Below are 25,115 nucleotides of genomic sequence, written 5' to 3' on the forward strand. Positions count from 1 at the left end.
AAAAGTATAAAAAATATACAAACCAAAGATATAGTTGTAAAGAGCAGAAATATTCTAAAATTTGAAAAAACATACGAAGGCAAGAAGAATAATAAAGAGAAAGAATAAAGAGAAACAGGAAAGTGTGGATGCCTACAACATTCACTCAATAAACAAAATAACAGGGTTATGAATCATGCATCGTGTGGCAACAAAATAGAAAATGTAAATAATTGTCAGGTCTGTCATTAAACAATTTCAGTTATGAATCAGTTCATTCAACAGTTTTTGCATATTTGATTGGATATGTGAAAAATGCATGGATGGATGGTTTCCTGTTCAATCTATTGGAAGAAAATAATCAGATTTTAAAAAACTTATATGGTAAATACATTTGCAATAAATTTTTTAAAAAGTGATGTGAATAAACTGTGAATACATTTTAATTTTCACATTTCTAACAAAAGCAGACGTTTGTATATTGCTTCAGCTGCATGTTATGTTCTGCACCTTTTCTGTTCACCTTTGCTCACTGATTAGTCAGCACTTGAGGAATTAAGTGGTAATGTGAAGAATAACAAAAACACTAATGCAGCATGATGTATACACAAAATCAACACTTGTTTTTCGTCTTTATTTTGCATCTTTTACACGTGGTAGTGTCACTGATATCAAAACTCACACATAACCTGAATGAAATACAGAAAATTACAAACAGGTCATTTAAATGACAGTCGTTTGTGATTTTGAATGGAAGGAACATCTGCAGCGACTGCTAAACGACGAGATACTAGTACGTAAAGATGTTTTCCGTTCTGTGTCCCAGCTTTTCCAGATTTGGCAGACAGGCATTCTGGATCATAGGCGCAGGGCCGCAGAGGACGATGAGGACATCGTTGGATGCAGCGGGGAGGTGGTCCTTGATCATGTCATAGGTCACAAATCCTGAGCTGTAGCTCCAGTCTGGAGAATAAGATCAAAGAACCACAAAGCTGAATTTTCACCAGTATATGCACAATTCGGGTCGTGTTTTTAGCACATGCTTACTGAAATGTGAAAGCGTTTCAGTCGTGCATGATGTCATAGGGTTTATTGTACCAAACAGCCACAAGAAAAAACAGTACAGCCGATCTATATATGGCTTATTCAACATAGAAGCGTGTCTTTTATTCTGCTTTTTACTCCTTCTCTAAACGCTGAATATTAAACACTTCTTCTTTCTCTCATTTTGAATCTGTCTCTGTCCTCGAGGCCTCAGAGAAAGGAAGGGAGGCCTTTTGGTGAAAGGCAGGCAGAACTAAAAGACAACCTCCATTAACAGATAAAACAGGAGACATTCAAAGAAAGATGACACTGTCTGCTGCGGTTTTTGGTGAGACGAAGATTTTAGTGTCAATGAAGCCATTTGCTGAAGATGCTTGTTCAACAACAGTCATCTCTCCATCAAAGGCCAGCAAATAATGGCACTGCTAATGAAGAGCTCTTCAAATAAATAATGATCAAGGGCTGATGTGTCCCCTTTCTGAGGGGAGCTAATGAAGACGTGACACGACAAAATAAAAGGTCTCCACAACAGAGATTATGTAACAATAATATGCTTGTTAATTCAAGCTGGCTTTAAGGATTATACGAGAGAAAACGGGAATGTTTTGCTAAGCTACTGTAACACCTCGTGGGAAGTATCTCCCTCCTCAGCCCGCAGGGATTTTCCTTCAGCTGAGGCGTCTTTGTTTGGTGTCAGCAGTGAAACCAAACGCCTGAGTATCAAGATTTATCCTGCTGCATGTAGCCTGGAGAGTCTCTAATACTCACATACAGGCCTGCCGTATATCCTGTGTGGTAAAATGATCAAATTAGTCACAGAAAATGTTTCTCAGCATCAACTTGAATGTAGTTACAAAGTTATAAAGCCACTGTAGGACTTAATTTGTATGTATGTTTGGATGCTGTCTGGCCAATATGTTTGGAAAGGTTACAAGTATCAGTTTGAAGTCACTATTGGTCATTTTTAACAATAAAGGTTTTCCTTAATGGATAATCTGAGTAAGGCTGTGGTCACAGCAATTTTATCATCTCTAAGCATTTTAAGCTTCATCTGGGGCTCCAAAAGGTTAGGGTTAAGGTCAGGGTCAGCTTGTTCATGCGACCTGCATCTCAGTCTGTTCTCTAAAACCTAAAAGAGGAATTATGGATTGGATCAGCTGGTCCCTAAATGCAATTGACACCCCTTTCTCAACGAGAAGTTTGGGCTTGGGTGAGCCTGAGTGCTCCGGATCCAACGCCACCTCCAACGCTTACCTCCCCTCTGATGTGGACATCGGGTCAGTTGGAGGCGCAGTCGAAAGATTGCAGCGGTCCCAGATCAGATGTACACACTGGAACTCTTTCCCATGTTGCTTGTCTGTGTTTATTGTGCTATGGTGTGTTGATATCTTTGCATTCCTGTATTATCCTTTTGTGTTACACATTTCAATGTTTTTTTCCTCACTACCTGGCCTGACCTGTCTCCCCAATGTGATGTTTGTGTATTGTATGTACGGTCGGCAAGGTCTGTCATCTCGGTTGTGGGCAAAAGACCTGCGACTGACATCTCATCATCATCTTCTTCATTTGCTATTTCCTGATATCAGGCGTATTTTTAAAGCCAAGAAAATATTACTCATATCTGGTTTACTTCACAAGAAAAAGGGAAAAATACTAGTAATGATTTATCTTCATTCCCTGTTGGTTTTCTAAGACAACAAAGACATCTTCAGAGTAACATAAATAGAAATGAAATGAAAGACTAGGTGAAGATAAGAAGGTCCATATTCACATATATTCATAAAACAAATGGTGAAACTCATTATGGATTTACAAACATCTTCCTTTTCTTTTTGCAGAACTTCTTCTGTACAACTCGTGCACTCACACATCACAGGTGAGTCACACAGGTGCACTGCTACATGGCAGTCACGAGTGAGGGAGTAAAAAACAACACTGGCTGGGAATTTGCAACACAAAGGAAGTGTTGTCTCTGCAGACGGAGCAGCATGAGAATTTCGTCAGAGTTGTGCTTCTAGGCACCTGATGAACTGAAGCTGCCAACTTGACCCCATTCATATGCAGACTGATATCGACTTGACTCCATCTTGTGGCAACATTTATGGCAGGTTTTAGAGCCAGTGTTGGTAAGCGTGGGGAAAAACAATCCATACAGAATAATATTGGAATATTCTGTGTGGTGATTATGATATTTGCAATATATTACTTGAACTGTCTCAACTGAAAAACATTCAGTATTTGAACACACCCAGCTTTTCCCTTCTACCTGAGAGCTCATGGTTAATGGTTCAGTCACACAAGGAAAAATAGGACAGCAGCCTCTTTGCAACTGAAAAATATCATCGGCTGCCTGCGTTTGTCGTACTGAATTATTTCACATTCTGTGAGCGATTGCAACTTGTGGTGACTAAATAGTTCCCCTTAAGGATGTTGCACATCCACAGCTGCTTTTGATTGCACAAGTTGCCTGATAGGAAGAAACATTTCTGCAAACAGTCGCCGTCTGACTTTGACTGCAATCATTTTCTCAGAGATTGTTGAAGGTTTGCAAATAGTTGATGTCTAGTTATAAATGCAGACAAATTACCAATAAGTTGTCATCAGTCTGAGTCTTTGTCAGTGAGCACAGATCAACAGGATTTGAATCTGGTTGTATTCTGGTTAATTTACTATAGCACCGTTAAAATTGAACTTCTATGAAATTGAACTTTCTGTCTATGCAGACTCCAACAGATATGTGATTTTTGCTGATTTATCACAGTTAGTTGCTGTATTATCAGAAACTCCGATTCAGGCTGATATTAGTCTGGCAACATTTATAGTCTGGCAGGTTTTAGCGACAGTGCTGGTATGCTTGATAATTGCATTTTGCAGCAAAAATAAATGATAAAAGAAATAACTGTAGTGATATAGCTTTATCTTATTGAATATACTGTTTTATATATGCATTAAGTGTATTGTAATCGTGGAAGCATTTGTCTCAATGCTGCTTTTTTCCACATTCAGACTATGAATTAGTGCTTAAACTGAGCCTCCCACTCTATTCTGGAGTGAACATTACACAGAGTGAATTTTAGATCCATAGATGAAGACATTTCCTCTTACTCTGTGGAGGTTTGTCCAGTGTGAACCACAGCTGAAGTCTCTCAGGATGGTTCTTCTTCACCTCCTCCAGCTCCTCCCTCAGTAAGATGTCTTTCTCAGTCTAAGATAAAGTAAAACCCAGTAAAGCGGTTTGACCACAACACTTTCCCTTTATATGCAGTTATAGAATTCAACTGAGACAACGCAATATCCCGCACACAGCTGACCTGGTTGGCGAATATGAGAGAGCACTTGGTGTTGTCAGTGGAGTCTGATGAGATACTGCGAATTAACTGCAGCATAGGAGTGATACCTGGGAGGGTGAAAGACACTGGAGTTAGTCTCAGAGGTGAAATACAGACTTTTCTCATTTTTCCAGTGAACTGAATGTGTCAGCAGTGCAAAGCAAATATCAAAACTTTCTAAAAGTTAAAGCATGTCACAGATTTGAGGACCACACGAGCAGAACAGCTCTTTTCAAACGCTCTGTATTACATCCCAGTCGTCTAAAACACACTAAAATAATAACATGATGCAGTAAAGCACTTGAAAAGTGTGATTACACGCAGGCCTTAGAATCACTTTAAGGTAAATAACACTTCTGCAGATTTTTGTCCTCTGTGATGTTCCTCTGAATGAAGTGCGTGTATAGTTAAAGTTATTAGAGTGATCTGAAAATGGACCTGTTCCGCCAGCGATCATTCCCACGTGCTTAAACTTCCGAACCTTTGGCTCCGACTTCTTATCTGGTCTGATGGCAAACTGACCTGAGTGGATGACACAAAGTCTCAACCAAAGCAGATCACACAGCGCCTCCTGCTGGTGTCAGCAGGTTAATGTAGAAACTTCTTTTTTTGGTTCTTTTCATAAAAAACACCATCACCACACCATTGCCCTTATACACCAGGAGTCCATTGGGCCCTCTGAAGTCAATAGTGTCTCCAATGGTCATGCCGTCCAGGTACTGCGACATCTTCCCTCCATCAGGGAAAGACGGGTGGGTGTTCTTGTAGTAGACCTGGAGGAGTTTACAGAAGGACATCACATTTTTATTTTCACCTTCTTATGCAGTCTCATTTTCCACAACAGTGCAATAAAAATGACTTCCAGGCTCTCAAATGATCCACTCAGCCGGTAATAATCAAATGTCAAACTTTAGACATATTGTCTAATATTACTATTGATATGGCCTTTTTCTCTTACTGGAAAAGCTTCCCTATAATCCAGAAAACAGAAAAAGAGTATGTAAAACCAATATTCAAAATTTTATTTATGCTTTTGGAGAAAGCATCACGATCACAGTTATGTGACAAATGATAAAACCTGTGCGGTACAAAGCATCTCACAACATTGTGCTTCAGTTTTCTGTATGAATGATATTCTAGTGTTAGCTGTTAGCTTAGCACTCAGTAATTTTATATACATATAAAATTAATTTTATATACATATAAAATTACTCCAGAACATCTACGTAACTTTGTGCTAGACATTGGGGAGGGTCAAGATCTCTGTCTAAATAAATAAATCTGGGTAAATCAGAATCAGAATCAGAATCAGAAAGTTTATTGTCATTGTCATGAGAACAACGAAATTAAGAATGGTCCCCGATCATTGCATCATCCCTAGCAATATCAAAATATAAATAAAACAATAAAATTCAATAAATAAAATAGATAGAATACTTAAAATACTAATAAGATATAACAGTAAAACATTCACATACATTCCCACACACATGCTTCAGGCCGTGCATAGATTAACACAAGAGTGGCGTGATGGACATTTTTTTGTAGTATTCAGATGTGTTATTGCAGTTGGATAACAGCTGTGTTTGAGTCTATTAGTCCTTGCTCTGATTGCCCTGTACCGTCTGCCTGAGGGCAACAGTTCGAACAGGGAGTGGCCAGGATGTGAGGTGTCTTTTATGATGTTTTGGGCCTTTTTAAAACAGTGGGCGTTGTGTAGAACTTCCAGTGTGGGGAGAGGGCAGCCAGTGATCTTTTGGGCGGTGTTAATGATCCCTTGGAGTGCTTTCCTCTGAGCCCCTGTGCAGCTAGTGTACCAAATACATATGCAGTAAGTTAGAACACTCTCAATGGTGGCTCTGTAGAAGGACACCAGCAGTCTCTGTGTGATGTTATTCCTCCTGAGAATTCTCAGGAAGTACAGTCTCTGTTGGGCCTTTTTCAGCAGCTCGGAGGTGTTCACACTCCAGGAAAGGTTCTCCTCTATATTGACTCCCAGGAAGCGGAAGCTTGCCACCCTTTCTACACAGTCCCCATTTATGAATAGTGGTTGGATCTCTGCCTTTTTCCTTCTGAAGTCTATTATGAGTTCTTTGGTTTTTGAAGTGTTGAGGAGGAGGTTATTGGCCTTACACCATGACGTCAGCTGCTCCACCTCGTCTCTGTACGTAGACTCGTCTCCCTTGGAAATGAGCCCCACCACTGTGGTGTCATCTGCAAATTTCACAAAGATGTTGCTGTGGTGGCGAGGAGTGCAGTCGTGTGTGTAGAGAGAGTAGAGCAGTGGACTGAGCACACAGCCCTGGGGTGAGCCAGTGCTGAGACTCAGGGCTGAGGATGTGTGATGGCCAACTATGACTCTCTGTCTACGGCCCGAGAGGAAGCTATTGATCCACATGCAGGTGCTGTATGGAAGCCCCAGGTCTTGTAGCTTGGCCACCAGTTTGTGTGGAAGGATGGTGTTAAAAGCTGAGCAGTAATCCACGAAGAGCATCCGCACATAGCTACCATGCTCTTCCAGGTGAGTTAATGCAGCATGGAGTGCTGTGGCTACAGCGTCTTCCGTGGATCGGTTTGCTCTGTAGGCAAACTGGTGTGGATCCAGGCTGCGGGGCAGGGCTGCTGTGATGTGTCTGCGGACCAGCTTCTCAAAGCATTTCATTACCACTGGGGTGAGTGCCACCGGTCTGTAGTCATTCAGGCCGGTGATGTGGGGCTTCTTAGGCAAGGGGACTATGGTGGAGGACTTCAGGCAGAGTGGGACAGTCACTCATTCCCAGATGATTAAACATGCAACTGTTTTGTTGGTAATAACTGAAATGAGTAAAGAAAATCAACAGCCTATTTATGCAAGATAATTCACAATTTTATTGGGGGGGGGGGGGGGGGTATATATTGGTTGGGTCTGATTATTGGAGGGGTCATAACCCCCCTAACCCCCCTGGAACTTACGCTCCTGCTCCAACAGGCTCAGTTTTTTTAAGGTATTATTGCTTCAGACTTGGTTGCCTATTAAAAACAAACTCATGGCCTTTCATCAGTTTCTAGGGCTTTGTACAAATGGCTTATAGTGTAATAAAAGTGATAAAAGTGTTTATTAAGCAATGACTGACTGTCCAACTGATAATCTCACTGATGATAGTAGCTCAGGATGCAATACAGACACTCAGATCTTTACCAAATTTCTTAATAATTGCTCTACAGATCAAATGTGAACATGTTAAGGTTAACCACCTTAACCACGAGGTCAACATATCCTTGGTGCTCATCACTGGAGACTGGAGTGTAGGCTCTAACCGCCAGAACGCCGTTCACCTTTGCTGACAAGTACACGTGCTGGCCTGCACAGTGGACAGAGACGGGGAAGAGAAGTGGCAGGTTTGGTGTAGTGTTGGGTTAAAGTGAAACAGGACGGTGGGGAAAATGTTGATACAGGAAATGAGGGCAGTTCTACGGCTGCAGCAAGGAATCGTGAGAATCACTGTCAAGTGCTAATACTTATCTATTCTAATCAAAGTCCAATAATTTTTTATTTTTGATGTTTAACCGGTGTAATCGGCAAGTGAGCTTGCCTTCTTGTTTTTTTGTCTGGTTATACCGCAGCATAAGTATGAGGAAGTGCTAAAAGTGCTGAGTGCTCAGATAAGAAAATCTGCATGCTTGCTTTTTCTACTAGGATTTTATCAGAAGAGAGAAAGAAAAGAGCTGGTACAGTACCTACTGGCAGCCCAAGGATGTGACTTGCAGATGGAAGGCCAAACCGAAATTTCTTTGTGTCATGACTGATTTCCTGCACAAGGACACAGCCACAGTACCATAAAAAGAGAAAATACATATAATATTATCCTTCTGGGCTGGCTAAATAAATCTCCCATGGCTTCTGTTTGAAGCTTTATGTTTATGCAATACATTAACAGATATTTGTCCTATTATGTAACTGCATCTTAAGGGTATTTAAAACATAAAGACCGTTCCAGGCCTGCAAACCGGTGCACTGCACAAAAACAGAGCTGTTACAGCTAACTCAGTGAGAGCAGCAAATCTATCACTGCACCCCCAATAATACTTTCTTATGATGGGAATTTTTGATGAAAGAATGAGTCCTACATTGCCCACAATGCAACTCAACAGACCTTAATGTTTAAAATGTGGTGTGTGAAAGGATTTACACGGGCTCTTGGTACACTAAATCTGAACTGTTCTTTTTTTAGGGTCTTTGAGTGAATTTCAAAGATTACTGAACAGAAATCTTGTGACTACAAATATGCAAATCTTGTTTTTTTTTTGCAGTCATTTAAAAATGTACGTGCTTATTTATCATAAACATAGATGCAGGTCTAAACACACACTGGATTTTGTTAAGCCTGTAAGTTTGTATGCAGCCCACCTCTTTGCGTATAAGTGGGAGAGGATATTTCACTGTGGGATCTTGGAGAGTGACGGGCAGCTTCTTCGTCTTCTCACCTGAAGAACCTAGCAGGAAGTAGAAAACTGTTCCTACCAACACAAAGACAGCCACCAATCCAGGGATCACCTGCAGGACAAAGATCAAAGTGTGAACATGCTGCATTCAGCCGTTTGTAGCACGCATAGCGACTTGCACAACAGTTAAGATAGAGAAACAGTTTACATTCAATAACTGAAAGGAGAAATAAAGCTCATTTTTTTCTCACCAAGGTCTCGTCCATGTTTAACGTGACAAATTAGTCAGTCAGAGCCTCCCTCTCCTCCCACAGACCAGAGTCCACACAGTTAAGGCAGTGACAGCCTTGCCACATTCACTCTACACACAAATCTCAAAAGGGGCTTGGCTTCCCACTGAGGTGAAAGGTGACACGGGGCCCGAAGCACCAATAGGAAGACAGATTTCATCATGACGCTATATAGTACAGAGGTGGTATTCAGACAGTGAGGAGCAGAGCCTTGAAATCACACCACTGACAGAGGGGAGGAGAGACAGGCATATCAGATTATATAACAAAGACCTTCACTGCTCTGTACAGGGGCACAAAATACTTTACTCACTTCAGAGAAAAACATGCTTTTCAGAAAATAATGAACTCGTGTATGAATATTTCCACAAAAAGGCATCTAATTCATTAATTTATTCAAGTTAAACACAACAGTGATAAAAGTTTTAGCTGGCATTAAATATGTCCTAGAGTTAACTAGTAATCTTTAACTGTGAGCCCAGTCTTAATGAATCACTGTGAAGCAAGTTCTTTCTTTCTTTTTCGGTACAAAGTAACCGAAATACAAAAAGGCAAGAAAAACAAAAATCAGCCTTTCCACCATATCTCATGATCAAACTTAGTTTGGTTAAAAAAATCTGAGAAATTAGAGAACAATGTTCAAAAACTTGTTTTTTTATACTAATGAAAGAAAAAGTGGGGCAAATATTATGAATCCTTACATTGTTTTTAATGCATTTGTGTTTGAAGAACAGTAAAAAGTAAAAGCGCTCAATGCAGCAAAAGTCACTGTGAATCTATTGCAATAACACACTCTATCATTATAATCACTGAATGCATTAAAACAATAGTATTTTAATGTTGTACTATGTTGCATGGATTAATGTATCTTATTCTATCATTTAAGAATTTTTACAAATGCAAAGTACACAAGAGCATATTATGGCAATGCATGCGTAAGCTGCAAGTTCATTGAATTTGTGCTTAAGTATAGCTCAGTCAGGACTATATTTATTGACAATCACAAAAATTATATTTGGGAAAACAAAGCAGACATTTATGATATTGGGCTGGGTGGAGGTGGGTTGCAAAGTGGTTTGCTCAAATACTGCATCCTGTATGAGATTAGCTGGTTGGGAGTGTAGACTTTACCAGCTGACCCGTCACCTCATGTGGTGTTGCACTGAGCTGGTGTCCAGTTGATCTCCTGGGATTGAAGCTGAGTTTGGCTTTGTGGTCTTTTGTTATACGCCACTATATTCCTTTTATTAGATACTATATTTTATTCTTTACAAAAATCATGTTTTTGGCAGTTGGAATTGCTAAAAATCAATGTAACATCCAACTGCGTGTCTTTGGGAGTATCCTAAAAAAGATGAGCCAATTTTATTTGTACCCAGTAACAGTTGCAGCATTTTAACCATTTTGTTTAGTCACAGTCACCAACACTGATAAAAACATAGCACGGGGTAGAATAATGCACTCTGTGTCTCTGTGTCAAGTCAAATGATTTAAAAGCAACAAATGTTGACCAAATCGTTGCAAAATTATGAGGCAGATTTTTAATACAGTCTTTAATACTTGAGCATAACTTCAGGGTAAGAAAATAGCAAGATGACAAAATGGTGCGAGGAATATCCTGAGGTTTCTGTAACAAAAATGACTAAACTAAACTACCAGTGTGGTTCTTGAACTATCAGTATGTTGAAAACTGGAGAGCAAACATTCTAGGAAACAGCAACAAGTAACAGACAAGCGATTGAAAACTCCCGTTTTTGCATTCCCAAGCAGCAGCAGCAGACTTAAAGACAGCAGAATTTAACAGGTAGCCTCCTTCCTGCAGGTTACTGTGCCAGCTCTGATGATTCCCTACTGTAATCTTCATCTACACTCCGGTCCACATTTAAGGTAACATCCTCTGAGGCGTCATGGTCCACATCGGCCCGGTGAGGCAGGGCTCTGGTTCTGTACTGCTGCACAACTAGTTCTGCAACACAGATGTTAAATTAAAAAAGATTTATGTGAACCAGTCGTAATCTCATTATGTAATTGTGGGATAATGTGAAAGCAAAATACTACATGAATATAACTAAGCCTGGAATGTCAAACCATTTTACTCCAATTTTGGACTCGAGTTTCCATCACTGTAAAGAAGTTAAACTACACATTCAGTTTCTGAGACACAGAAACACAATTTTGACATTATGTCTCAGTTTTTCTATAGATAATGAAACAGTGCAGTAATAAATGAAAGAAATCTGTCAGCATGACTCTGGGCCTAATTTGTAAGAAGAAAATGTGTAAAATTACACAAATCTATTGTTTAATTACTCTGGTGTATTGTGAATGGCCATGACGAGATCGTTATCAATAGGAAACGCTGTTAAACTTGTAAAATTGTTGTGAAAATACAGTTAAAAGTCCTAACTCACATTTTCCAAAGCCACCCTTCGGGCTGGATTGGAGTCTTTGATTCAGGAGCCTCATGTTTGACACCCCTCGTCTAAACAATAGATCCTGCATTAATAAATCTGTGCATTATATTTTGAAATGGAACTGATATAACTCTTGTTGTATCAGTTGTGTTCATGTCTTAAAAAAAGTTTTGGCTAACACCTGATAATAATCACTAATAAAAGCTTGACTCACTGCAGCTTATTTTACAGTATATACCAAGGAGGATAATAACCTTCACAGTTATCAAGAAACGCCAGCAAAACGGGTTTGTTTGAGATGATCTGCACGTTTCCTGAAAACTGCGCCTGTGTGCACAGAAAATAAAAAAAGTACTAGAGATGTTTTTTTTTTTTGTTTGTTTTTTTACATTTGCAAATATTAAAGCAATTTAAATGGCAAATGCCGAATCAGAAATGGTATTTAGCAACAGCAACTTTTTTTAAAACTGCTTTACCTTCAGTACCCATAAAATATCACTAGAGGGCGCTCTGTACCCACACATTTGCACAGCCTCAGTCAGGCGGTCTGAACCAAGACTTGTGTCTAGAAAAAAAGTTTGATTCGCTGATCACGTGAATCCTTTTCATGCTTCCTGTTGAGGACGATGGTTGATGATGGGTTAACTAAAAATATTTTAGGTACTCTCAATACTCAGCATGTGAAAATATATATATAAAACACAAAGCAGCACAAAGAGAAGCATGAAAACCAAAAGATGCATCTCAAATGCTTAACATTTTAAAGTCAAACGCTATCACTGCAGGTTATCACTGCAGGTTACTCATCACCCTCTTTTAATATCAAATCAGTTAAATATTGTGAAATGAATCTAAAAATAATCTTTGGGGGAAACAGGGAGGCTATGAGGCCATAACAGTGGTGTGCTGTTGCATCATGTGATGTTTATCTCTGCCCAGCGCCTGTTGTGTTTACAAGCACCCAGACAGCCTGGTAAAAGAGAAAGCCCTGAACCGGTCTAATTTTCTTAATGTAATTAATGGATTTGTGATTGAAAGACAAATAGCTATGACCTTTTTTTTTGGTAAAATATACACCCGCCCCTCATTTTGTTAGGTCAGCTGCACATCAACACAAATATCTAATCAGCCAATCACTAAATGCATTTAGGCATATAGACGTGATCAAGACGACCTGCTGAAGCACAAACTGAGCATCAGAATGGGGAAGAGAGGTGATTCAAGTGAGTCTGAATGTGGCACAGCTGGTGATTCCAGACTGGCTGGTCTGAGTATTTCACAAACTGCTGACCTACTGGGATTTTCTGACATAATCATCTGTAGGGTTTACACAGGATAGTCTGAAAAATACAGGAACAAAGTAAAAATCCAGCGAGTGGGAGTTCTCTCAGCTAAAATGATGTATTGATGATAGCTCAAATAACCACTTGTTACAACCAAGGCATGCAGAAGAGCACTTCTGAACACAAACTTTGAAGCAGATGGGCTGCAGCAGCAGAAGACCACCTGGTACCTCTCCTGTACCTAACTAAGAAAAGGAAACTGAGGCTATAATTAACACAAGCTCACCAAATCTAGACAATACAAGATTGTAATAAAAGAAAAACTTTCACTGGTCTGATGAGTATCGATTTCTGCTGCAACGTTTGGCTGTTTGCATCAGAATTTGGCATAAAAATGTGGAAACATTGATCCACCTGCAAACTGTATCAACAGTTCACGTTGGTGGTGGTGTAATAGTGCGAGGGACCCTTGGTACCAACTGAGTGTCGTTCAAACTCCACAGCCTACCCGAGCATTGCTGCTGACCGTGTCCATCCCTTTATGACCAAAGTGTGACCATCTTCTGATGAGGACGTCCAACAATAACATGTCAGAAGCTTAAATGAGCTCAAACTGGTTTCTTGAACATGACAAATCAAACTAGCATCAAACTGGCCTCAACAGCCGCCAGATCTCCATCCAATAGTAGTCGGGCTTCAGTCCTGACATCATTAAATAAACAACATGCTTTGAGAAGTGATGGTAAATCACAGAAAATATAAATTTCATAAAATTTTAGAGGCTAAAACCTGAAAATGTGACTGACCAGTTTTTACTTCTTGCTTCATGTGCATCGTTGAAAACCGTCAAACATTCAAACACACCTGCCACCTACATTCATCCTGAGTCATTTCATTTAATCAAAGTCTTTGAAACGGGGTGGAGCTTCTACTTTCTCAGAACTGGGAAGATGAGGTTCAGTTGGGAAAAAGCAACAGCAAAGCAACACCATGGTCTCACAGGTACTGGGTGTGGTTGGCGGTTAACCCGGCAGACATGCAAAGACAACTAACAGGTTTAGACAGAGAGCTGATGAAAAACAGAACAGATCAGAAAAAAATTACAAAATGTTTTCAATTAAAATAAAAGGTCATAACAGATCTGAATCCCAATTCAAAGGATTAAAAAAAACACTGAGAAGCGAGACAGTGAGAGAGGTGAAGGTGGAACCACACACACACACACACACGCACACACACACACGCATGCACACACACACGCACACACAGACACAGGTGGAACTACCTGTTTCTCAGGTGCTGTTGTCATGAGGGGCAGCCTGCCAAGGGACTCTGTCTCTCTGCAGTGCACAGTAGAGTCATTAAACATGGAAAGCTCGACTAAATGACTAGCATATACTGTATGTGATGAATGCACGTGTCTCTTCTCAGAGGATGCATTACATCAAGACTAGTGGATTTGATTCTGAAAACTGATATGTTGCACCCACATACTAGTAGTAATGCCAAAGGTCTAATGCTCTTTAACAGCAGCTCACAGGAAACCCTCAGAGCTCTACAGGGTATGAACTCAGTCAGAAACTGAAAGCCATTTCTGTATCATTTTTGGAACAGCTTGCACTCAGATATTTAGTTTTTACAGAGTATTTCTCAGAAAATACCATGACAAAAACAAAGGAGGGAATTCATGAAACAATATCATCTGTTACAAAGATTTAAAAAATAGTTCAGTTATCTCGGCCCTACAAGAAGACTGTTTGAAAAAAAGTAATACTGTGTTTGACAAATTCATGAAACAGATAACATATAAAGCTGAACAGTCTTTTGGAAATGTGTTCATCAGCCTGCTTTATACAAACTGTTGTTTCTCACATTGTAAGCGGTGACGCCAGTGTTAAATGTCTTACTGCCATTCTAAATGCCAATGACACAGCTTTGCTGGGCCCATAACACCACCGGTGGATAAGCTCAACACTTGGAGTTGGCAAATACCATTCATTCATTAATTCATTCACTCATTTATTCACTCATTCCACTCCTGACCAGCGAGCAGCTCCACTGCAGCAGCTCAATATTTAATGCCTTGCTCAGGAACTCCTGAGCAGCACGGACAGACCGGCCACTGTCACTGTTCCTTATTTCTTAATTAACAAAGAAAAAACACATTAAAGACAAAAAAAAAAAAGAGCAAAGCACCAACCAAAAGTTGTCAAAACATCTGGCAGATCCTCAACATCTGTCCTCTTTTGGTTCTGAAGGTCTGCAGAAAAATGCAACAAGATTTGTATCATACTTTCATGGGTAATTATTACCTTTATAGGTTTTACTTTTTAACTTTATGTCCTGAGTCTGATGATTCTGTGTTTTGTGTTTGTTTATATTAACTTTTGTTCTCGTTTATTCTGGTTATGTCTTTTGTTAAGATTTGCTGTTTGGTAGGTTTCGGTTCTGTACTCCCTCTGTTCCTGTTCTGAGTCTGTCTCTGCATATGTGTTGAGTTTCCTGTTTTACTTTGAAGGTCTGTGTTCCTCCTTCTCGTCTGTGTAATGAGTGTCAGCCCTGTCTCCCAGCTGTTTCCTCTCAGTCCTGTTCACTTCTTGTATTTAGTGTCTGCGTCTCTCCCTGCTCGTTGTCGCGTCATTCCCCACTGTGCGTTTTGTCTGCCCGCCTGTTTGCTTGTTTAGTTTAGTTACTTTGCCAGTTTTCTGTTTTGCCTGCTGTCGAGCAATAAAGCTGAGTAGTTTTAAGTTCACTTTTGCCTCCACAAGTTTGCTCTTGGGTCCACAATTCCTGCCTTCACACAGTCATGAAACTTCATTCCAGTTACATTTGGAACACCATAGTTAGAAAATAATGTCTCCAATTTGTAATTTTGATATTTGTATTTGGGGACATGGCTCTACTCTTGGCCTGAGACGTCAGAGAGCAGGGCAACAGGACTCGAGCACCGAACAGACGAGAAATATAACAACTGATAAAGTTTCATGTGTAATGAAAGGGTGGGAGATGGCACTGAGCTCATCAGCTGACCTGCCAGACTTGGATTTAATGAAAGGTAATTTTTAAGTGCAGCCATCATCAACTCAAGTGTGCAGGCATAAAAGAATATAAGGGAACGTGTGATATATATTGTTTTAAAAGTAAAGGTTTGTTTATTCTTGTTGGCCAGCATTTTTCAGAGGCTCATGCTCACTAGGATACGGTAGATGAAGATAATTACACAACATTTAAAGTATTAAATTAAACAAAGCTCCACAAATTTTGTAAAGACAACAGATTATTGGGCTGGCTTACAATCATTGGTATTACTATTTACTAATAGACTCATATTACTGAATGAAGGAAAAAAATCATATTCACAGACAATAACTGTAACATGTTAGTCTGCACATGTAAGTGGAGTGGCCTCCAGTGGGACAGAGTTCATAACATCTTTTACTTTTACAGGGAAATAAGATGGGGCACTGATATGGTCTGCGGGCCGGCTACATTTAACCCATCACTAATCCACTAAACCCATATCGCTAGACCTTTGGTATGTTAGTAGTTACTCAGTGGTGGGAAACACACGTGCAGTGGGGTACCTGTAATGCTGATGAATGTCAGTGTAGCCCTGAAACCCCTACGAGCGATGCTGCTGTCCGACGTAAACCGAAGCACCATGGTGCTGTGGTAGGAAAGGACAGGAGGAGGGATACTGCCGCCACACAGCAAGGCTAAACAAAGAAATGCAACAAGATACTGAGTGATACAGGTATAAAAAGATGAATTCTGATTTGATGTATCCATCCTACCAATCTCCTCTGTTCCTTCAACATCTCCCAGGACAGTGAGGGAATCATACAAGCATCTCTCCGACTCCTCCAGGTCAAAATCAGTAAACTCCAGCTGAAAATATAGAAATCAACCAGCTTCTAATCACACATGTCCTAATAATACCTTAAGAAGAATACCAGGTAGGTAAGTTGTGCAGCTCACCTTAACCACATGACCCAGAGGAGCATGGATTACCCAGTGGAGGACACAGTCATTACTGTAGGCTTGTGGGTGATTTGGACTGTGTATAGAAGCCTTATCGTCAACCAGAACAAGTGTTCCACATCCTGAGTGCGCACACACACACACACACACACACACACACACACACACACACACACGCTTACATTAGACAGTTCAGTTTAAAACATTTAAGAACACTCATCTGCACACAAATGCACAAATGTGCTGTTTTTAAACCTAGAGCGTGTGTGTATTTTTTAGAGTCCTCAGTTAGCCTGTTGGTGTCTCAAGCAGCATCCACCTGCATAATTTGCTGTTTGTTACAAAAACCACAACCCACAGACACAGCAGAAGCTAAAATTGTGTATGAGCTGAGTACGCAGTGCGTGCATCACTCTGCCAGCTGTATAGTGTATAATCTGGATTGCACAATGCGCTCGTGTATGTTTGCAGTGTATGTTGTATTTCCCACCAGGATGAGAGTGTCCTTTGACCGCATGGTGCCTAATTACAAAGCCACTTCCTGCTCTGCTAACATCAGAGGAAAAGAGAAGTGTGGCATTGTGGGAATTATTTAGAAGAACTGGGCCGGGCAGCACACTTCCACAGAATATCCCTGAAACACAGAGGCACATGAAGACGTTTAGATATTTACACACACTTTTCTTGATATGTATTCCATGAACAAGATTCTCTCGTTGTCAGTGTGTGCGTTCGGGGTGTCATTCAGTGTTTTGCAAAGACTAAACCTGTGCTTACCAGCAACATTTAGCTGCATGGTCATCAAAAAAAATCCTACAGAAAATCCTAATCCTACATTCATCAATTCATGTGAAAGAAAGAATTAGATACACCGTCAAAGCTGTGGGAAGCTTCATGTTTTCAGCCAAGCTGTTTACGATAAGATATATTATGTAGGCCAACCACATGCTGACACCGGCACAGTTTTAACTCACAGCCAAGACACAGAAAAACTGCTACCTCTTACAGCCATTTGTAAATTATTTGAACTGGCAATAGGAACATACCCTGTATATAAAAGATGGGCATAGCCTCCACAATACCAATCACTGGGTTGGTGGGCTCTGTTTGAAGCCTCATAGTGGTTTAGCAACCATATTCACTTCTTTTTAAGCCACAAGTGACCACATTTGAAGCGGAGAGGGTGGAGTGCTGAGTTATCAGCTCCTACTGGCAATGGGTGCAACATCCACATCTGCTACTTAGTATTTGTAACAGGCTAACTTACCAGAACAGACGCACAATTTTCTTAGGTCTGTGCCAAATAGCAGGTCATGTTATTTGGAAGATAATTTAAAAAAAAAAAAAAAAATCCAATAAGTGACTTAGTGAAACTGAAGCCCAGCAGAGAGCCATGAGCTACAGCTGCATGTGTCATCACATGTCACTCAGTGTGGCTGCGCTTCTAATTTTAAGCCTCACCTGCATCCAAATGGATGAGGTGTAAAAACAGAGTTGTTACAAAAGGGGAGACCACATTATTTTGTTCACCAACATGTTTTCTAAAGGTATTTTAACATCGCGGTTTGAGGTTGCCATTGTGGGCACTTCTGCATGAAGTCCAGACATATCAGAAATATTACTTCTCATTTCAAAGACGTGATATATAAGAATGTATTTTTAGAAATGTTTCACATGTCCTTTAACACAGCCATCCCCAGAGGTCCAGGCTGGCTCTGATGCATCTTTAGTACAGTATAAGCTGGTGTATTGGATTCCTTTCCCTTACAGTATCTGAATTCTTTCACCCATGAAGATGACATTTCACAACTCCTCCAATCGGGCTCCAAGTGGGAAAGAGTTAGGAGAGTCATTACTTCATGACCCCCATGGTTGCTCGTATTAAATGAATGAAGGTGAACTGAACAGAAGCTCAATAACTGGCTTTTTCTTTTTCAGTTGCACATATATTGATATTTTTCATTACATTACTACAATAGACTACATATAATGATAGTATTGTGAGACTCTGCGATTCCCACAACATACAAACTAGTTGTTATTGTTGAGGTTAGCCAGGAAATGATTGTGAGTCAGTGCACTGTAAGCTGAAATGAAGGTGTTTGAAACTCACCAACAGGCCGATGGCTTCCTACTGAAACAGTGAGTCGATCATACCGACAGTATGAGTCGTTCTCCAAGTCAAAAAGATCGAACTCCAGCAGAATACTATAACCTGGAGGAACGCTGATGCTCCACAAACACAACCTGTGGGAAGGCATGAACAGTTTAACCAGGGCACTGTATTTCCCTTCTTTACATCCATATAATCCTGAGCTAAAAGTCAAATGTTAGTTTTTTAGAGTTTCTCATCCTCACAGAATTATAGGAAATATTGATTGCCAGTTATCTTATTAAGCATGGCGTTAGCTCAGGCAGCTTCTGGCACATCGGCTGATCTCAGTGACTGCTCATATCAGCACATCTGATTCATTTGCTTTAGGCTGCACATCTGTAAGCCACCTCATAACCCACCTCCACCCCAGCTTGTCCATTCAGTCTGCATCGAAATCAATTGATATCGCATCTGTTGCATGGACTGGTTGTTGCTCTCTCTGCCATCTTTTAAATTTATGCACGTAAATGGCCTCAAATATAAATCACTACAGATGGATTTACAGTGTTCTCTTGACTACACTGATTCTGACTGAGCAGGCAGTTAGCACCGCCGCTTAGTTCTTCTCTGACGTGTCACTCACTGGTTGTTGTCATAGCGATCGCCATGGAGCCTGGGATTTTTGATTACCCCGTTAATGTCAGACACAGGCCCATCTCTCACACTGCAGAGTCCTGAGACACACGCAAACATCAAAGAAGCATGAGCACATTATGAAATATAGATGAACAAGAGTTGGTGTAATGAGTGGAAAGACAACTCACTTGATGAAACCGTTGTCTGCTGCTGGTGCTCAGCTGAAAGAAGTAGAAAGATGAAAGAGAGAACATAAATATAGATGGAAGAAGTTCATCTGTCATCAGAATATTTGTTTCTGGAGGAACTGTGGACAAAACCCCACAGAGTTAAACCGCAGATTAACGTAATCTAAAATGTTCTAATTAGTTAATTCATATTTATTCAATACAAAATGTTTTTTCTCCTAATTTTCAGAATGACACTGCTGAGTTTAAACAATTCAAAAATGCCTACAGACGTGGTTTTTGTAACCTTTTCTTCTCATAAAAATAATAATAAAAATCTGTTCTAACCATGATGACAGCATCAGATTAAGTCCAGCATGCTTTGATAAAGCTCAGCCTCAAAAGTTGTCTTTGTTGGGATCCACAAAGTGGCCCCATATGGAGAAGCAACAGCTTTAAATTGTATCACGTTAAATATTAATAACAGCAGCAGCTGCTAAATGAACTGCAGACAATCTGCTGCTCATGTTTGTGCATCACACACTGTGTGAAAGCTAACGTCATCATACAGGGATGACACATACAAGATGCTATGCGTCTACTGTACAAAAGTCCTGAGGAAACCCTCATTTCTTCATATTCTGCTTGGAAAATAGGAATAATATGTTATTGTTTTCATAGATCCAACTACAGAAAGGCAAGAAATGAGACATTTTTGTGACAAACAGTAGTAACAAAGTATCACATACATCTTAACTTTTGTTTATTGTTTATTTGAGTTATCTGTTGTGTTTAGACAGTGTTAAGTGGTTTTCTTCAGAGGAAAGGAGCACTGCTCTGATAAGGGTCCGATACGAGGGCCGGAATGAACTTGGAAAGGCCTTCAGAGAGCCGGGACAGCTATTAAGACTGCTCTTTAAAAACAGTTACAAGTAAGTCGGGCTCCTTGGAAGCAAAGTATAAAGAAAGGAAAGGTGACTCAATGCTTTTTCACAGTACTGTACTCACAACACTTAGAAAGCTGGGCGATTAGTTAAAGGAATGTCACAAAGGCAAGTGTGTTTGTATATTACGTCATGAAGGTCTGTTTTTTAAGAACATATTTGAATCGATTGCTGATGAGGAAACAAAGAATCTTTACCTTCATCTCCTGATATTTCAACAAACAGACATTGTTTACATTCCTGTCTGTTACATCACATTTTGATGGTCAAGCAGCACTTTAAAGGTTAGGAAAACAGGTTTCTCACCACCTTGATATGTGGGTGGAGGCATATTTACTGCAATATGTTTCTACAAGCTTTAGCTACTTTTTAAGTTTGTCCCTGACTAAACTACAAAGTGACATTCAGATGTTATCAGATGGATCTCAGGGTGTAATAGGCACTTTGTAGCAGCACTGTACTACCTCCATATATGGTTATCATGTGACACACCATGTCTATCACACTCTTTAGAAGCAAATATGCTGTATATGCTGTATCAAAACCTACCCTCTCTCAATTTACGCTTGATCCAAGGCAGCAGCAGCCTGACGTCAGTGAAAATCCCCGGAGAACCTCGTTTGGAAGGGGGGCGGCTGCTGTTGTTTCCCCAGCTCCTACCACATCCTTTACCCCAGGAAGTCACGCCCAGCGCCACCCAGCGATGACCTTCTGACCCTGCTGGACACACCAAAGGACCTCCTGAGTCTCCCTGGACAGAGGATGAAGTCGTGGGTCAAGGGATGAGTCAATTATTTAAAGCTCAGTGGGATAGAATGACTGATTTACGGCACTGAATTGTGCTGTAAATAGAGCATCTGTGAGGATGGAGAAAAAATCTGAAGTTATAGATAATGAAAAGATTTTTAATACCTGACAGGCATCCCTCCCTCCTGTCTCTGGGCCGGCACACAGAACTGTCATGCTCGGCTGAGGCCGGACGAGTCTCTGGTTCATCATAGAACCTTTAAGAGTTTGGAGGACATATTTACATTTGGCTCGGTCAACCAAATCCAAATGCACCTCTCTCAGAACCATAGGAAGATGACCCCCTAAGAAACAGTTACATAGATTGGAATAGATTAAAAAGCTCCAGTCTAATTTAACAATATTTAAAAGTCAGAAAAACGACATACGTTCCTTTATCCTCCCCCATCCAGCCGTCATGCAAGCGGTCTGAGGAAGGATATTGTCATTAGGTAAAGGCAGACATATCGGCTGGACACGAGCTCCTGTTGAAAAAGTCACATCAGGTCAAATTAAAAACCATGGTGGCCCGAAAGTACAAAACACAACAGAAACACAACATTCCTTGTTTCTGTTTTCACATCATTGCATCATGCTTGAATGTTATTCTCAGCAGTGTCCTTGTGTGACTTTTGTCATTGTTGAACCTGACAAAGAATCTGTAAGTTGTACTTGCTTGCATGTGAGCTATGTGTGTCCTGTGACGAGCTATGATGCTTCAAGCAAGCATGCAGACTGCATACACATCACTGTGCTCTGAGGATCTGAAGGAACATCTTAGAGCCATTACATGTTAAAACTGCACTGACCTTCAGTCTGCTGCTCCCTTCTTTGCAAAGGGTCACCGCAGCAAATCTGCATATCTGATTGGTCGGACAATCTTCCTCACAACTCTTGAGGAATTTGTCTCAAACAACGAGTAGTCACATGTTAAGTGAATGTGTTAACCATGCACCATGTAGCCACACCATCCCAGCATTTCAAACTTAAAAATTCAGTGCTGTCAGAAAACTTCTAATGTAACAGAGACCTCCCACCTAGATTCAGATACCCGGTTCTTGTGAAATAATCCAGAAGAAATTGGTTTGTTTTTTTTAAAATTTGATAGAAAGAGTTGATACAAAAGATATAATTCTATTTTTATAGTTGATTTGCTCCATTTGTAGCCACATAGCTTTCTGTAATAACATTTTCTCCTTTACCATATTGATGTCTTGAAACCAGATGTGACAGATGAGGTGTGGATCTGAGAAAACATGCTGATCGACTCAATTGCAAATCATCGGCAAATGAGCGGAACTGGACTGGAATTCACACAGTAGACTTGATTTTTTACTCAATATGACCCAAAATGCAGGTTTAAGGCACTTGTTTGAGTCTCTGAGTCGAACACAGTGATCAGTATGACACGTTATTTGATTTTGAACCAATGCGAACAGAAAACTTGCCCATCTGGATGCGTTGGTTCAGCTCTATGAGAGCTATGTCATAGTTCATCGGCAGAGCAGGGTTGTACTTTTCATGGACTGAGACAGACTTGACCAGAAAGACTTGCTCCTCCTCATCGTGTACTCTCTGGTCAAACTCTCCAACAAGGACTCTCACACCACTGAGAAACTCTCTAGAGAGAACATTCAAAGCTTATCATTTATTCCCGTTAGATAAAATGTTAATTCAATTCTGCTCAATTATAAGTCGTGTCAGCGACATAACGCTTTATACTTTGACAAAGATGTGAAGCAGTGTGCAGCAGTCATTATCCAGCAGTCACTCAAGATGGATCCTCCACAGAAATGAGAGCCCCTGTTCTGGAGGGAAACCTGAGGACAGACGATCCATAAGAAGATTAAGCAGAGCCAACAGCATGAGTCAGTTTGTCACTAAAAGAAAAGGCTGGTTTACCCTTTTCTTTGTGTTTGCTATGCCAGCCTTAAAAATGACACTTTTTTCATGCAGACCCATGAATGCAAGATTCATGTAAAATGCAGCAGATGTGTGAAGTTTAAATGTTTAAAATGATGAGCAAAGTTGCAGTCTCTCATATTGCAGGACTGCGGTGCTGAATAAGTTTTTTTTTTTTTTTTTAATAGCAACCCTTTAAAGCCTGAAACATTAAATAATAACCAGAGAAATATATATATTTTTGAAAGTGAAGCATTTATTGAACCTTTTGATAATTAAAAAAAAGAAACAAGTTTCAATTCGTATTTTGTTTGCTACATACTTTATATTTTTGTGTGTGTGATTTATTTACATTTTTCTAGGGGAAAAACACACGGATGATTTAGAAGTTTTAAAAAAAACTTTCAAAAGTTTGTATGTGTCAAATATGATATACTAGGCGTTAAAGGGGTTAAACAGAGCAATTGAGCAACGAAGCAATTTATCCACAAAATTCCACGGAGCTGTCCTTTTTGGTTCATAGTGTAAAAGGTTACTCCCATCTCTTTGTCATTGAGTGATCCTCAGGAAATACCAGCATGAGCAACCATGTCATGTTTGTGGAGGACAGAATACGTGGTGAGCCTGCATGGCCGCTGATAACCATCAGGGGTGAACAAGAAAGGAAAGTTCAACAATAACTTTAACCACTGATATGCATCTTTAAAGATAAGCAAAATAGCAGTCAGATCAGACAGCTAAGCTAAAGAAAAGAAAGAAAGAGAGAAACCTGAAAGAAGAACTAAATAACTGACCAACCACGGGTGTGATCCGTACATGGCTTCAGTTCCTCCTACCACCCTCAGAGAGGAAACCGTCGGGTTCCACACTTGAGAAATTCCACATTTCGAACCTAACAGAAAGCATCAATACTTTTGAGACCACTGACAACATTTTCCCTCAGCTCTGTGTCATTTTAAGACATGAAAGGTTGTGTGTTCCTTTTTTCAGCACCCATCCTATTACTCACCTGTTTGAGCAGCATGGATGTCAGTGTTTACCCAAAAATACAGAGAGAGCAGAGCGGCGGTGGTCCTCATCATAACCCGAGCATGGAGAAAAGGTCTCATACTGGGCAGACAAAAAGGTTTATAAGGACTAGTGTGATGTGAGGGTATACTCACAAACAAACCAGTAAAGGCTGGCCGTGATGGTGATTGGTGAGTTCAAATGTCGCAGTAAAAATTAGTTGGAGAAAAGTGGTGAAAGTGTTTATCATCTCAAGGTCAGCTGTGGTGAGGTGTGCAGAGTGTTATTGGTGCCTCAAAAACAGGGCAGCAGCTGTAAAGCCTTCAAGGGGGAGAAACAGTCATAAAACACGCACAAAAGGACAGAGAGCACACTTACTGCCGCACAGCCTGTGTGAAAAGAAGTGCTGACGTAAAAGCAGCCAGAAAGGGAGGAAACGGGGAAAGCAGAGAAATAAAACGACAAAATCTTCCAAAGCTGCAGCCTCTGTGAAGGAGTCCTCTGAATCATCTGACATTCAGAAAAATATTTACATTTTTAAAATTTCACACAAATCTCATTTTCAGAGATGTTTGCTTTATTGGATATTAGATTAACACCACTTACTGTATTGCTTGGTCAAGAAATGTGTTGTAAAAGCTTAAAAATAACAAGTCCTGATCGCATTTGTCACTTTGTGATAACAAAAACGACAACAGGCAGCTGAAAAGTTATTTTACTTACCAGAAAGCAGCACTGTGAGAACGTTTCTCTTTTTCTTAACTTGTGCTACAAAAAAAATACCTCAACATGAGAGTTTCCTCTCCCAGTTACATTTGCAAATGACTGAGAAGTG

At 40.2% G+C, this 25,115-nt stretch overlaps 2 protein-coding genes across 7 annotated transcripts; both read right to left on the reverse strand.

Moving 5' to 3' along the window:
- Positions 1 to 579: 579 nt before the first annotated feature.
- On the reverse strand, positions 580 to 9,177 carry cyb5r2 (cytochrome b5 reductase 2). Of its 2 annotated transcripts, XM_085280723.1 has the most exons (9): positions 9,026 to 9,177; positions 8,740 to 8,886; positions 8,070 to 8,142; positions 7,587 to 7,693; positions 4,996 to 5,125; positions 4,791 to 4,874; positions 4,335 to 4,420; positions 4,129 to 4,228; positions 580 to 942 (listed from the first exon to the last, which is right to left on the reverse strand). In XM_085280723.1, the coding sequence occupies exons 1-9, from the start codon at positions 9,038 to 9,040 to the stop codon at positions 770 to 772; spliced, it is 915 nt and encodes a 304-aa protein (XP_085136849.1). In that variant the 5' UTR covers positions 9,041 to 9,177; the 3' UTR covers positions 580 to 769. The 2 variants fall into 2 exon arrangements, with proteins under 2 accessions (XP_085136849.1, XP_085136848.1); XM_085280722.1 differs by lacking the exon at positions 9,026 to 9,177 and having other exon boundaries at positions 8,740 to 8,922.
- A 137-nt stretch (positions 9,178 to 9,314) lies between these two features.
- ovch2 (ovochymase 2) lies at positions 9,315 to 25,115 on the reverse strand. 5 transcript variants are annotated; one of them, XM_085280721.1, is made up of 18 exons: positions 25,004 to 25,115; positions 24,282 to 24,382; positions 24,067 to 24,164; positions 23,093 to 23,190; positions 22,819 to 22,991; positions 21,760 to 21,855; positions 21,497 to 21,675; positions 21,134 to 21,335; positions 19,662 to 19,694; positions 19,481 to 19,571; positions 18,856 to 18,989; positions 17,233 to 17,376; positions 16,740 to 16,864; positions 16,556 to 16,649; positions 16,346 to 16,477; positions 14,962 to 15,021; positions 14,047 to 14,101; positions 10,894 to 11,030 (listed from the first exon to the last, which is right to left on the reverse strand). In XM_085280721.1, exons 2-17 carry the CDS (start codon positions 24,379 to 24,381, stop codon positions 14,067 to 14,069), a joined length of 1,794 nt encoding a protein of 597 aa, XP_085136847.1. In that variant the 5' UTR covers position 24,382; positions 25,004 to 25,115; the 3' UTR covers positions 10,894 to 11,030; positions 14,047 to 14,066. The 5 variants fall into 5 exon arrangements, with proteins under 5 accessions (XP_085136846.1, XP_085136842.1, XP_085136844.1 ...); XM_085280720.1 differs by lacking the exon at positions 14,047 to 14,101 and having other exon boundaries at positions 9,315 to 11,030; positions 21,497 to 21,588; XM_085280716.1 differs by lacking the exon at positions 14,047 to 14,101 and having other exon boundaries at positions 9,315 to 11,030.

This window comes from Mchenga conophoros, linkage group LG7 (assembly GCF_057382185.1).
Source record: "Mchenga conophoros isolate Kocher_MC1m ecotype Shallow Benthic linkage group LG7, M_conophoros_male_GT1.1, whole genome shotgun sequence".
In the NCBI taxonomy this organism is placed as follows: domain Eukaryota; kingdom Metazoa; phylum Chordata; class Actinopteri; order Cichliformes; family Cichlidae; genus Mchenga; species Mchenga conophoros.